Consider the following 15652-nt stretch of genomic DNA (forward strand, 5'->3'; position numbering starts at 1 on the left):
CCTGAGAAGGTATGTAAGTTAATATAAACGACTTGTCATTTATAAAACTTTAAAAACGTCAAAGGTACGCCAGAGAGCTATCAAAACATATTTCAGCTTAAAAACAATACAGTATAGGTGATATCGAACAGGTTAGGGTATACGGTAGCATTTTTCACTGCTCAAAAATGAAAAAAATATGAGAAAAGGAAAACTAAACAATCTTTCGAGATTTGAGATTTGTGTAACCTATCATTATTATCTCGAGGTGGGTGTGGGTGGGGAGTGGGTAGGAGTGAAAGGTGCTCATTTGGATTTTAGTAGTTCGGTAGTTTGAAAAGTGAATATTATGCTACAGTACCGGACAAAAAGCTATCAAGTTTTGCCGTTTTCAATTGTGTTTTTTTTCAATTTATATAAGAAATTTTGTCGAAAAAAGTCTAAAAAACGAGGAATTGAGAAATGATATTGTCCGAGCCGGGAAAACGTGAATTTGGACCGTTTAGAGCGATTTTTAGCACATGCTCCAATGATGAAAGTTGCTCAGAATTTTCTGGAGTATCATAATCTAAAATAATAAAAAATATGACTTCAGTCCTCCTTTAAATAGACCAATTTCAGTGCAAAATAGTGCGATTTTTGAGCTGTTGTCTTAAAATGACCATAACTCTCTAGGGAGTGTCCGTACAAAAATGTTGTCAACTACAAAAATGGAGCTCTACTTTTGATCTGTATGATCCATTAAAAATCTACTTGATGGGACAATAAGTAATACCATGACACACCCGATAGCTTTTTGTCCGGTACTGTACATTTTTATTACTTTTGGAAAAGTTGAGACAATTTCTGAACAGACTAGAGAAGGTCTTGCGATATTTTAAAGCAGAAAATCTAAAAATCAGATGAAAAACGGAAAAAGGCGCGCCAGACAAAAACGTTTCGGTTTCTAGGAGAGCTACATTGAAAATCAAAGCTGTTTCTTGAGTTTTTAAACAAAAAATTATCAAAAACATTCTGATAATGAACAGAGATGCGTCATACTAGAAAAAACACATAAAATATGTGAAATAGGTTGTGAAATCCCAATTTTCTTGCGAAAATAGTAATAAACTTGAGGGAAACTCCCTAATAAGGTATGTAAGTTAATAATAACTACTTGTCATTTATAAAAGAATTTAAAAAGCGCCAACGGCACGCCAGAGAGTCATCAAACATATTTCATATAAAAAACAATATAAAATAGATGGTGAATACTCATAATTATTGGATACTTGGTAAGTTTCACTAAAACGCGTCTAAGGCGCGACAAATTCTGCAGCTGAGTCATTTATAGCAAAATAAAACATATTTCAACACAATTTATATATAAAATAGATAGTTACGGTCCAAAACACTCGAAATTGCCTGAAGAAGCGTCTCAGGCGCGCCAGACAACGTATTTCAACATAATTGAGAAATAAAATAGGTAATTACTGTCCTAAAACCCAAAAATTGAAATTTTTGGTATGAAAACGCGTCAAAGGTACGCTTGACAAGTCCTGCAGCTCTAAGATAGTTGTACAATTTAAAACAAGGTCTATTTCAACATAAAAACAACGAATTTAGGTAATTACAGTCCTAAAAACCCGATTTTTCTAGTAATTTACATCATAAAACATGAATTTTTCATGTTTTCAATACCGAAAGTAATAAAAGGTAAAATATATAAAAAGGAGAGTAAGTGGTAATAAAACTCTCTTCGATTCTTGAGCAAATAATCGGTTGAGAAATAGAGAGAGAGAGAGAGGAGACAAGAGACATAGACAGTGAGAGACTGTGAGGGAATAGTGAAATAGTGTACGATTTGAGGAGAGTCGAGAGAAAAAAAGGGAGAAATCGGTCGGAGATGGTTTTCATTGATTTTTGACGACCGATGGAGACAGGGCGGACGGGTAAATAAAACAGACTTGCAAAATATCGGCCCAAAAATTTTTTCGAAAATCGAAATGGAAAATTAAATTAAAAATTGGGGTTTTAGGACATTAATTATCTATATTTTTGGTTTTTATGTTGAAATACGCTGCAGGACTTGTCAGGCGTACCTTTGACGCGTTTTTTGCTTGAAAAATTGAATTTTGGGTTTTTATGTTTTAAATGTGCAAAAAATGAGTTTTTTTCATAAAAAAATACGCTAAAAACCGGTAAAATAGTCCAGAAATCAATATTTTTGGTAAAAAATGATGAAAATACGTTAGAAATTGGTCTACGATCAAAAGTAAGAGAAAAGTCTGGCGCGCCTCGGGCGCGTCACAGGTTTGGGTCGGAAAATGCAGAATTTTTTGGTAAAAAGATGGTAAAAATAGTTTTTTTTTCGAATGTTTTATCAAAAATAGTCAAAAATCCTAAATTCACCTTTTTTTGCAAAAAATGAAAACATTTCAAATTTAAAAATATTTGTACTGTGACACTGGTAAATAAGAGGTGAAATCGAATTGAAATGTATTGTTATGAAAGGACAGAGAGGAGAAGAAGGGAAAATGATGTTTATATAGGTGAGAGAGGGGGAACTTGTTTACTTTATTATTCAATATATTTATATAAATGTCTGTGTGATGAAAGAAAATGAGATTATATCTATTTTGTGTTGGAAAATTTGAGAAAAAACTTAGTTTTTTTTTGCGAAAAATACGGTTAAAAACCTTCAGCACATTATTTAATAGAAAACCGCTCAGAATAGCTGAAATGGTGTGGAAACAATGAAACAATGTCAGCATGTCTCATTAAGTATACTGGCAAATTTTCAGCAATTTAAATTTTTTAATCACTTGAAAATCGAATGTTTCGTACTTGCAACTCAATTTTTAGTTAAAATCAGTCAAAACCCAATTTTTGAGAGTTAGCTCTCAAATTTTGCATTTTTTAAAGTTTGGCGCGCTTTTGTCCCGTTTACAGTAATCTTATTTGAGGTTTGATTACAGAAAAATATCTTGTAAAACACTGGCGTACCTTCGGCGTATTTGAAGAATTCTTGTAGTTACAGTAACCTACCGTAAACTGATTAGTTTTGAATAACGAAAAAATACCGTTTTTCAATTTTTACATAATTTATTTTCAAAAACTCATTTTTAATAATTTACAACAAATATCGATTATGTTTCGGCGCTTTCGGCGAATGATACAGTATGAAATTCCTCTGTAATGGATGAGTTGTGTCCATCAATTGGTCATGATTCAACCCGTCTCTTTTCACGAATCCAGTACCTCCTCTGATCGGAGACACTGGTCGACCACACGAACGGAATCCAATTTTCTCATCGGCAGTCGAGAATATGGAGAACGTGTGAGACCCTTCGTATCGCTGTTGGTTATTTATGTCATTGAGGAATTCCGAGTCACAATGGAGGCCGTTTCGTCTGGAAAAGATTTAGAATTTTATGACATTTTTTGAATTTTTTGAATTCAGCAAGTCGTGAGCTTTCAGAAAAGCTAAAAATCAGCGAAAAATTAAAAAAATTGAGTGAGTTATGCGAAAATTTTCGAAAATCCCAAAAGAAAAAATTGTCGTAATTTTGTTATTATAAGTTAAAACTAATTAAAAGTAACATTTTCAGAATGACCGTGGTCTCAGCTCGCAGAAAAGTATAATAATGTCTAGGTTAGGTCTCTCCACGACAACTACAGTAACCCAAACATCCAAAATCGCACTTTCCATCATACCTCGGTTATTTCTAGTTTGATTACAAACTAATATTTAAAAAAAAACTGACTTATTACACGTGCCAACAGGAACCGGCACAATACACAAAACACTTCCGTAATTCGCACCGGCAACGGAGAGGAATGTATCCACCAGTTCGGTTAAAGGAGCACCTGAAAAAGATTTACATTTTTCTGTCTGTCTCTCCACATATCCAGATGTCCGTCACCTACCCAAAATCTCTCTCGTATCAACACACTGTCCTCCCAAAATCGCCTTTCTCGCCAACGGCGCTCCCATCGAGTAGCCGATCACGTCGACCTGTTGTCCGGTATACTGTCGGACTGCAATTATCATCGCTCTGCAAAAAATCAATATTACAGTATGAAGCTACAGTAATCCACCTACCTAATCTGTTTCACATAATTACACTTCATCTCCACCAATCCCACCGGCCGCCCCACCGTCTCCCCACGTCGTTCCATAAATTTCCGCATTTTTGTATCCTTTCGATTTTAGGAATGCGGCGGTGCCCTGGAAATTTGAAATATAGGTACTGACGCGTCTTTGGAGCGGTTTCTCCAAAAAATTGCAAAAAAGTTGGTTCTGGCGCGACTATGACGCGTTTTTCAATTCGAAAGGATTGTCGGTTTTCACGACTGTCTGGTGCGCGTTTGACGCGTTTTTTAATTCAAAATGATTTTCGGACTGTCTAGCGCGCTTTTGACGCGTTTTCTCAATTCTAGAGGTAACCATAGTCTGGTGCACCTCATTTCAATGTTTTAAAGCTTTCTGAACTGTCTGGTGCGCCTTTGACGCGTTTTCCAAAAAAAAGCAAAAAAAAACAGGTTTAAAAGCATTTCTGGGGCGCCTATGATGCATTTTTCCATTCAAAATGTAGTTTTTTGGCTTTCTAAACTGTCTGGTTCGCTTTTGATGCAAAAAAAATAACTTACCGCAAACCTGGAAGCCTTATTAGTGATTCCGTGCACTATAATCACTGCCTGATTCCGTGGAACATCCGCTGCACTATCTTTCCCTCCAAACGACGCATCCATCCCGAGATCCGTCCTCTCCAACATGTCAGTTATGGCAATTCCATAACTGTCATGAAGAAATTTACGGAAATGGGGAGAGAAGTCACACGAGATGAGGGGGAGCAGGAGCAGTGTTTGAATAATCATTTGAAAGGGATGATCTGAAAAATTGAAGAAAAAACTAAAACTGAAATTGGTGAAAACGGTAGAAAATTACAAGATACAGTTTGAGAATGCACAAAAACATTTACAGAAAAAAATCAGGAAGACAGGCGCTCACAAGTCCAAAAATACATCTGGAAGATTATGTGAATGAAGTTATACCATACTTGCAAACAGGGCCATCACGGGTCGGCGCGTGACGTGTTTGAACCTTTAATACCATGATCTCAAAATGTACCAAAATGTAGATCTCGGCGAGTTTTATATCTGAAAACCTAATACGGGCCGGATGGCTAGTCGTTAATAAGCCGCGGATTCTAGACCGAATACTATCCAAAAACTTAATTTCTAGACTATTTTACCAGTGTTTAACATATTTTTCACGAGAAAAACACAATTTTTCTGCCAAATCTCACAAATTAGATAAGATCTCATCTTTCATCACATTAATTTATATACATATATATATATATATATATACATATTTAATAATACGGCACATTAATGCAACTTTGGAATTGTGTCACGTTGACATTGATTATCACTCAATTCTAGCTCCAAAACCCTCAAAATTGCTCATTTTGAACAGAGAACTTTCTAGAAATCAATATTTTGGTTTAAAAAATTTTGAAATCACGGCAGAGACTGGTCCAGAATCTATTCCTAAAAGCAAGAGAAAAGTCTGGCGCACAAATTGGGTAACAATAGTAGGAACACGGATTTTTGGTGAAAAAGGTCTGAAAAATTGATTTCTAAACCTCAAAAACCTCAAAAACCTCAAAAACCACCAATCCAATAAAAAATCAGCTTGATGTAAAAGTGTGATATATTCCTCCCTCTCCTCCTGATGCCACCAGAAGACAAGAAGAGAGAAAGAGAAAAGGTGTTAGAGAGGATGGAGAGGGATAAGGATGAATGACCATGGCTGAGAGAACAAGAAAAAGCCAGTTTTAGCTATGGAAGGGTTGTGTTAAGTGGATACAAGGAGGGAAGGGGATATTGTATACAATTAGAAAGTGGAGGAAGAAGGATGGAAAAGATGACACATATACCACATGACGTGTAGTTTACATTTGGTTGGAAGTCCAACTTGGAACTGATTAATTGGACAACAAACTTGGATTAGCTGGAAATATTCGGAAATTTGGAGATTTTCGTAGGAAAATCAAATCAGATATTGAAAATTGACCCCAAATCTCAAAAAATCTATCAAAAACGGTCTAAATCTATGGGAATCTATAGGTGGAATAGAATTCCAAATTTTTGGATTTCTAGACCACCAACTTGAAACTGGTCAGAAATATGACAATATGGGATGTAAAATTCGAGGAATTTTCCGGAGAACTCGAAAATCTTGGTTTGGTGTTCTGGCAACTTAAAAATAAAGATTAGAGAGTGAAATTAGCTGGTTTCCGATCAAAATTGATGGATTTTGAGGATTATTCTTGATGTACTACCGTAATTCAGGATACAGTAAAGTTCTGGCGCGTCGGTGTCGCGTGCAGACTGGTGATTATTATAAATAGATAGAACATCTAACATAATACAATTTGTATTGGTTGCTATCGATGCTGGGCGCTGAGATATTTCGAATTTTCGAGTTTTTGGTCATTTTTCAGTTGTTTTTTGAAATCTTCTGGAATTTTAGCTTAAAAAGTTTCCTGCCGTTAACGGTCTATATTTCAATTTCCATAATTCAAAACAGAAAATTAGTTAAATTTTTGAACTCATCGTGTCTGAGAGTTCCTATGGTGCAATTTATAGAAAATTCCAGCGCGAGAGTTTCGTGTACTCCTCGTGGACAAGTTGCGAGTGTAAATTTTTTTTAATGTTGTTTTTTTTCAACTATTTCCTGGTTTTTTGTAATTTCCGTGATTTTCAGATACTGAAACGTTGTAAATCGTTCAAATTGGCAATTTTCTATTTAAGAATCCGCAAAAATTGACTGAAACTGGCTAAAACCAAGGTGATAACGTGTGTACTTCTCGTGGACAAGTTGGAGGTGAAAATTATCGAACTTTAAAATAGAAATTAAAAAATCCAAATAATTTATTATTACTCTTGTTGAAAAAGGCGTCTGAAAGCTGTCAAATAAAAAAGAAAAAAACATTTTAAAAAGTGGCAGAATTTTCTGAAAGATTTTGGAAGTTGGTTATAAAAGTGAATAAACATATGAATATAATAATTAAATCTGTTTTATATAATTATAATTACAATTAATTAATTAAATAACTACTATCATCGATTCATCATTCCGCCTATCGTACCACTCACTGAAGTGGTACCGTATCCCTGGTGCTGGGTTACTGTACCTCCTCCAATTCCAGTTGATGTACCGTACTGGGTTACTGTACCAGTACCCCCACCAGTCGTCGTCGTCGTCGACACATTATTTGTGGTGTTTCGCATCAGGGAGGTGTCCGTCGAGTAGGTTTTACACTGCGGACACATCCAGGTGACCGATCCACACGTGTTGGTCGCTTTGCACCGGGTACAGTGATGGGATTGGAGACCCGGATTGTCAAGGAGGACACCCAAACGGTCCATCATTGCAGCTTTTGCTCGGGTCGACAGGCAATCGTCTGGAATTTTCGAATTGGGCTGTTAGTGCACTTTATAGCGCTTCTAGATTGGAAAAAAACGCGCCAACGGCACCCCAGTCTACTCAAACTAAGGCATTTCTCATAAATACTCAAGTTTACTGGCTATTTTTTTCAAAGTATAAGAAACCGTACGAAAACGCGCTGAAAGTGCACCAGACGTCAGAAATGCAAAAAACTAGTAAATTTGAGTTTTTACAAGGAATTAACACACAATAGTTGAAGTTTTGATTCAAATCGCGCCAAAGCTGCGCCAGATGACAAAAACACACAAAAACTAGTTTTTACACTTGAAAAAACGATTTTTTTTTCATTTTTTGTTGAAATTTTGATTTAAAACGAGCCATTTAAATTTTGCATTGAACATTGTTGATAGCGCTCTGGTTGAAAAAAAAACGCGCCAAGGATAGCCAAACTTTAGGTGAATTTGAGTTGTTCTCAAAAAAAATATGAAAAATATGTTAAAAACCCGGTAAATCAGTCTAGAAATCAAGATTTTTGGTGAAAAATGATAAAACTACGGTAGAAATCGGTCTAGAATCCAAAGTAAGAGAAAAGTCTGGCGCACCTCCGGCGCGATGAGGCAAAATTTGCTAATAGTCTTTGGAAAAGGTACGCCAGACTCAAGAAATTGATGAGAAAGTAAAAAGTTAGAGTAAAAAAGTTTTTATCAAGTTTCAGAGCCAAAAAACTGGTTAGAATGCAAAAAAACGCGTCAGCGGTGCGCCAGACACTAAAAATGAGTCCAGATGCAGAAATTTGAAAAAATCGGCTCAAAAACTTGAAAAAATATATAAAACTCGGGACTTAGATGATTATAAACTAGTGAAACAGCTCAAAACGCGTCAACGGCGCGCCAGACCTAACAATTTTACCCCAAACGTTGTTTAACTGGCGCGTCTTTGACGCTTTACGTTTTATTTTTGGTTTATTTTTGAAAGTTTTCCCAGCACACAAAAGAAGCTCACAAGTTGTCTGTTGTGTCATCTGAATCAGATTCTCGGGTCGTACTACCATTTGAAGACATTGTGGAAGCATCTCGTGAAGAAAACACCTGTCGAGAAGGGATAACCTTACGAAGACGGATAATTGAGTGTGTGGAGAGAGGAGGAGATTCGCACATTTACGGAGCAGGGCTGGTGATTCCATTTTGCACGCTGACATTAGGATTGGGCCGATGTTGGTTTCTGGAAGTATGACTTTTGAGTATTAAGGTCGGTTGGGATTGGTTGAGATTGGCTCACTAGGGAAGGATCCCGAGTCGAGATGGAGTTACAGGTCGAGATATACATCACTAGAACGGAAATTTTGCGCAGATTTTAAATATGTATTCTGTTTTTGCAGAACGATCTCATGAAAGAAGTTATTTGCGTTTTTGTAGCTTCTCAGTGCAAAAATGAGAAATTTCAAGACTCCCGAAATTAACGTTTTTCATATTTTTTCAAATTTTTTTGTGTTGTTCGTATAAGTATGGATGTAAAGATGATTTTGGCATAGTTTGATTTCAGGATTTATTTTCAGAAAAAATTTTGTGGAACTTCTTAAATTTTCAAAAATGACGCATCTACAAAAAAATTGTCTGAAAATTTTCTATAGTTCCAACACAAACAATACGATCTTCATGATTGGAAATACACGTACAACACAAAAAAATTTGGAAAAAATATGAAAAACGTTAATTTTCGGAGCCTTGAATGCTCATTTTTGCACTGAGAAGCCACAAAAATGCGAATAACTTTTTTCACGAGATTGTTTAGCAAAAACAGAATACAGATTTGAAATCAGCGCAAAATTTCCGTTCTAGTGATGTATATCTCAACCTGTAACTCCATCTCGACTCGGGATCCCTCGTTTACAAGCTAAAAGACGGATTTTAAGTTAAAAAACTCAGAATTTTCATATTTTTTGATTAAAAGCTCAGAATGTCCAATTTTTGTGAAAACCTCAGAAATATTGGGGTCAAACTCCCTATTGGAAAGTATGTAGTACTAAATATCCCACTTCAAATCTTTTTTGACACCGTTGTGCGACGGAGCACGTTTCCGCAATATTACTGATGTACAAAATCTAACATTTTCACATTAATTTATACATTTTCCATCGCCCGTCACTGACCATTAATCCTCAACTGGGGTGGATGTATAGCCATAAGGAAAGCTTTCAACTCTTCATGTGTACACGGACAGAACATCTCCTCGACACCACTCGATGTGCCCAGCAACTTCTCCTCGAACACATTACTCCACGCGGCCATATAATACGGATTCACATAATACAACCGTCCGGTTTTCGCCCTAACCGCCGCAAAATTCACATCGGACTGTCGTTGATAGGGCTCCAAATCCAACGGTGGCTCCAGAATCTCCTCGGGCGCCGCCGCACCGTGTAGTCTCTCGAGGAGAAGTACCTTCACTCGATCCGACAGTGCATAATATCTCGATCCATTCAAATCTACTTTACTATTCGGACGCATCTCTCGTAGACATAGGACTAGTAATCGATTCAATTTGTATCTATCTGCTATCCATACTTTTTCTAGAAACGGCAAATTATGACTGATTAGGAAACATTCGCAACGGTGCAGCAGTCCTTCCATCTGAAAATTGGGGAAAAATTGGAAATTAGTGGAAAACGCGTCAAAGGCACGCCTGACAATTCAATTTTGCTTGAAAACGGGTCTGCGGTGTACCAGATTCCTTGAAATTTGCAAAATTTGAATTAAAACTCGTCAAAGGCGCGCCAGATCATTTAGGTTTAATCAAAATCATTCAAAAACGCGCCAAAGGCGCCCTAGACTCCTAAAAAAAGGTAAGAATTGCATAAACCATTAAACGCGTCTCAGGTGCGCCAAACTGTTTAAAGTTGATTAAATTTGGTCAGGACCGTTTCATAGGCACGCCAGACAGTTGAAATTTAGTAAAAACTGGTAAAAACGCGTCAAAGGCACGCCAGACTGACTTGTCAAACTTAGTCAAAATTGATTAAAAACGCGGCAATGGCGCCCTAGACTCCTAAAAAGGTAAAATTGCAGCAACAAATAACGCAAATTTTCTTTTTCATTTTTAGAGACCATTACCTGATAATCATAAGCTAATGGGAGGAGTATATGAACTGATTGATCATCGACAGCCTTGTATGTCGGATGAATACATTCCAACATCTCCAACACGTGCTCATATTGGACGTTGGCAAGGATCAGTTCACGGTCGGGACACTCGACGCACCACGCTCTGGAAATATGTGGAAAATATATGAAAATATACTGGTTTAAAGGGGTACATAAAGGTAAACCCTGTTTTTTAAAAAATGATCTTTATGGTTTTAGGTAATCATTTCTCACAGGTGCCAGAGTAAGCTTCTGCTTTTTTTCAGTGTTCAAGGGACGTTTTAATGTTGTATTCGGACGTCTAAACATTTCTTACCAGAGAAGGTCATCGCGGAGTTATGAGACACGGTCTATACGATTAGAAAACTGAAAAAACGCTGATTCGAAATATGAATCCAGTTTTTGCCCTTAAAGCCTGGTATTCGAGAAAAACAAGATCAAAGTTTGGAAAATTCCTTTCTGACACGCCAAAAAAGTTTTGAATTTTTTTTTTCGTGTTAAAAAGGTAAACAAACAGAACTTTGACCTTGTTTTTCTCGTATATCAGGAGTCGAAGGCAAAAAATGAATATATATTTGGGATTAGCGTTTTTTTCAGCTTCTCAATGATATAAATCACGTCCTTATCTCTTTTAGGACCCCAAACGACGCTTAAATTTTTTAAGGGACATTTAAACTGAAATAGAGCCAATTGAAACAACTCACCGTAACACGGGACTCCATACAGATATGTAATGCTCATCAACATACAACCTCCGATTCTCGACTAAAAGTGGGCGTGTCCTCTGTCCATCCGGGCGCGTGAAATCGACGGAGACTTCTATGTGAATTGGTGGCTGATATTGTTGTGCTGCTCCACCGGATGAGGAGGACGGTTGACACGGAACGGTCTCATACTGGCCGACGCCGCCACCGGCCAGCAGCGGACTACGAGACCGTTCACGTGACCCGGATGGTTGCGTCGAGTGATGCACTGTGTGAGCTGGTGCGGGAGGGAAAGGGGGAATCTAGTCTAGTGGTGGAATTCTGAAATTAGTTATAATTGAATGAATTTTCAGAAAAAAAACGAGAGAAAAGTAGAAAAAGAAATTCAAATAATTGCGGACATCTGGACGTACAGAGACTCAAAAAAATGTTTAATGGTCCAAAAAACAGCGGAAAGTTCTTGTCTGTCGGTGTGCTCGGTTTGTCCAGATGTCTTAAGTAACATTGATGTGGATAAACTGACAGACAGACAGAAAACTTCAGACTGCTTCAGAATTGCAAACATCATATCTTACGAAAACATGCACAGATTCTCCAAAAAAAAACGTCCTTAGATCTGAAAAATGACGAGAAATCCAAATTTGTTGTAAAAATCCACTCAAAAACTCATTTTATTATAGAAAAATCACATTTTATGGGTTACTGTGGGAGCAATTCATTGAAATAACGATACCAACTGCTCAAAAACGAAGGAAGCAGGTTTATCCGGATGTCCAAGGATGTTGGAAAAGTGGAAAATTATTTGAAATCGGAATTTGTATGTCTGTGTGTTTGAATATCCGGGTGTCCAAGGTCCAGATACAAAATCTGTACTGGAATTGTAAAGTTTCTAGTTCAAGTACTCAAAAATTGGCTCAAAACTCAAAAATAAGGTTCAAAGACATCTAAAACCAATAACTATGCGATTTTGGACATCTGGATAAACGTACCGACAGATAGGCAGACAGATTACAGAGATTTAGGCTGCCTGTCCAATACATTTTAGTTGTTTTTTTGCCAGACCCTAGTTCTTATTTTTTATTACAATTTTCAAGCCTAATTAATCAAAAATCTGTAGAAAATCCTTGTGTGGCCTATATCATTGGAAAGCTTAGAAAACGCTGATTCCAATTAAAAATTTAGATTGTGCACTCGATGCCTGGTGTTCGAGAAAAATAAGACTTTTTTGGTGAAAATCGGTTGAAAATTGTTCAGAATCACTGGAAATGATGAAAATCGGATGCAAATCGGATTTCTAGCTGATTTTCAAAGATTTTAGACTAAAAATTGTTCTGAAAGCGTAAAAATTACTCGAAACCAGTTAAATATGATCTCAGATTAATTCGAATCGTTATTTGAACCGAACTTTAGAATTTCCAATTTTCGGCAACATATTTTTTGTTTTTCTTGAATACTAGGTCTCTAAGGCAAAAACTGAATATATATTTGGAATCGAAGTTTTCTCAGCTTTCCATAGATATAGCTCACGTTCAACGACTCCATAACCTTACCTAGTTAGTAAGTCTGTACTTAATAAGATAAATCTCAAAAATCCATTATTTTTTGCATGAAATAACTCAAAAAATCGTCATTTTTTCATTGGATAACCAAGAAAAAGATGAATCGGGTCCAAAGGAGAGATAGAGATAGAGAAATGAGTGTTAGAATAGGAAATGAGTGGCGGAGGAGAGGGGGAAAGTGTGAGAAACCAATCGGAAAGAGTCTTTTCACAAAAAAAATAAATAGGGACCACTCTTCTTCTTTTTAGGGAAAAGAGAGAGAGATGGAGAGAATAAATGGAGGGAGGGTCTCTCGAAGCGAATAAAAAAAGATAGAGAGAGAGTACAAACTGAGAAAGAGGACTCAGGGGGGGGACTAGGCGAGAAAAAATATCAAATTTCATTCAGGGGAGGGAATTCTGACGAGCTTATGGGATACATGGGATTTCACACTGACGAAGGGGTTATGTGGTTGGACATCTGGACAGACAGATAAGACATTTGGATAGGTAGATAGGTTGTTAGGTCGCAGACAACGAGAATGAGTGTTTTTGGATTAACAGACAGACAGGCAAACAGACAGACAGACAAACAGACAATTAGGTTTTCAATAATTTTAGCAACTTTATATTTATGGACATATACAGTACGCTCAAAAGTATATTAAGTTTTGGTTTTTTCAGTTGAAAAGGTCCTACTTTGAGAGTGTGTCATGGTTATACTTATTGTCTCATCAAGTAGATTTTTAATGGATCATACAGAACAAAAGTAGAGCTTCATTTTTGTAGTTGACAACTTTTTTGATACAGACACTTCCTAGAGAATTATGGACATTTTAAGAGACAGCTTAAAAACCGCACTATTTTGCACTGAAAAGAGTCGATTTGAGGGTGAAATTGCTTTGTCAAGATGTAACTCTCTAGAGAGTGTTCATACAAAAAAGTTGTCAACTACAAAAATGAAGGTCTACCTTTGATGTGTATAATTCATTAAAAATCTACTTGATGGGACAATTAGTATTACCATGACACAATCTCAAAGTTTGGTGTTTTCAACTAAAAAATGCAAAACTTAATATACTTTTGAGTGGTACTGTATGTATACAAACAAAAGTTAGACAGACTAATAGGCAGTTAGATAGCTGGTTAAGTAGCTGGACGTTCAGACTTCTGCACAATCCGTGAATCCGGAAATCTGGACTGACAGACAGACGGACAGGCAGAATATTCGGTCATACGTACGAACCATACTTGTCAAATGGCGAAACGGGTAAACTCGCTTCAAACTGAGTTTCAAGAGTTGAAAAATATACCAAAATGTAGATCTCGGCGAGTTCTATATATGTGATTTAATACGGTCGGGATGGTTGTTCGTTAGTGTACCGCGGACCGGGATAAAAAGCAAAAAATGACAGAAAAACGATTCTAGGACGGATCTCGGTATAGTCCTGCGATCAATATTAAATTACAGGCATAGAACTCGTTGAGATCTACATTTTGGTATATTTTTCACATAATAAAACTCTGATTGAAACGAGCTATCGGTTGACAAGTATGGTACGAACAGATCCACAGACAAATCATAGTCTGTTATGTCCTTTGGCAGCACTATTACTGATACCTGGGTTTAATTATCAGGTTTACTATGTCGTATCAGGTTTATTAAGCCTCATGTCACACCGCCTCACTACCACCTACACCACGCTGCCGATATTTATAACACGTCAGGAAGGAAATGAGTTGTCAGAGGTCGAAACTTTGACCACGTTTTTCTCGAATACCAGACCTCGAGGGCAAAAGCTGAATATATATTTGAAATCAGCGTTTTCTCAGCTTTTCAATGATATAGATAACGCCCCATATCTCCAGACCGAGTCGAGGGCCTTCCCTAGTTAGTCACATGAGGAACCTTATCAAACCTCCGGTCACTTTTTCTGTATATCTAACGTTCAAGATATTAAATTAAATTAAATTATTGCGAAGTCATAGAAAAAACATTAAAATTGTTACATTCATCACAATTTCTATATAAAAACTACGGTTTTCTGAATGTTTTACATCGAAAAATGGTCAAAAAATAGCAGACTTGTCAAAAATCGGGCCGGCCCGGTCGGTCCGGATTCAAAAATGGGAACCCGTTTTTACCAAATTTTTTTTGAAATTTTTCGAAAAAATAAAGTAAAAATGCTTAAATTATCATGCATATTCACATTTTTCAAAAAATTTCAAAAACTTTTCAAAAAAAATTTAAAAACTCAAAATGTTTCAAAACGAGCCGAGCGGGCCGGGCCGGGCCGAGATTTTTCCTGATTTCGGCCCGGCCCGGCCCGTGACAAGTCTGAAAAATAGTGTTTTAAATGAAAATTAAGTTGATGAGTTTTAATATAATGCATTGTCATCTTTCAGTCGGTTTTGATTCGGGGCACCACCCTATTATTCTCTGCTAATTCATAAAGCAGGAATAATCGAGAAAATTGAAAAAATTTGCTCCAAATTCCTTTAAAATCTTACAAAAACTGTCAAAAAGTTGTTTCCTGCTAGAATAACTCCTCCTCTTCTACTACACATACTTACTTTTTTTCACTTTTTTTTCCGGATAGCGGAAAAAAAGAGAGAGGGGGACCCGTCAATACCCATTACCCAGTTGTGTGTCCCTATGTACTCTCTCCTCTCAACGGAGAGAGAGGGTCCCCCCGTAAGAAAAATGGGATTAGCCAAAAACCCGAAGCGGACCGGGCGCCTCGAATATTAATGGGTCGTCCGGTGCAGTGGTAGGTGACTTGGTGGCAGAAAGAAGGAAATGAGGAAAAAGAAAAATGTATGTAGCCAGCAGAAAGACAAAAAATCAACG

The 15652-nt window shown here is 36.9% G+C and overlaps 2 protein-coding genes across 2 annotated transcripts; both read right to left on the reverse strand.

Moving 5' to 3' along the window:
• Nucleotides 1–3091: 3091 nt before the first annotated feature.
• Nucleotides 3092–4839, reverse strand: GCK72_007984 (uncharacterized protein; the record flags this gene model as incomplete). Its single annotated transcript, XM_053726579.1, has 5 exons — nt 3092–3371; nt 3726–3828; nt 3889–4016; nt 4086–4189; nt 4612–4839. 5 exons carry the CDS (start codon nt 4837–4839, stop codon nt 3092–3094), a joined length of 843 nt encoding a protein of 280 aa, XP_053590773.1.
• A 2253-nt stretch (nt 4840–7092) lies between these two features.
• Nucleotides 7093–11769, reverse strand: GCK72_007985 (uncharacterized protein; the record flags this gene model as incomplete). Its single annotated transcript, XM_053726580.1, has 6 exons — nt 7093–7436; nt 8423–8641; nt 9570–10050; nt 10531–10684; nt 11265–11566; nt 11713–11769. 6 exons carry the CDS (start codon nt 11767–11769, stop codon nt 7093–7095), a joined length of 1557 nt encoding a protein of 518 aa, XP_053590774.1.
• Nucleotides 11770–15652: the final 3883 nt, after the last annotated feature.

Source organism: Caenorhabditis remanei, chromosome II (assembly GCF_010183535.1).
Source record: "Caenorhabditis remanei strain PX506 chromosome II, whole genome shotgun sequence".
In the NCBI taxonomy this organism is placed as follows: domain Eukaryota; kingdom Metazoa; phylum Nematoda; class Chromadorea; order Rhabditida; family Rhabditidae; genus Caenorhabditis; species Caenorhabditis remanei.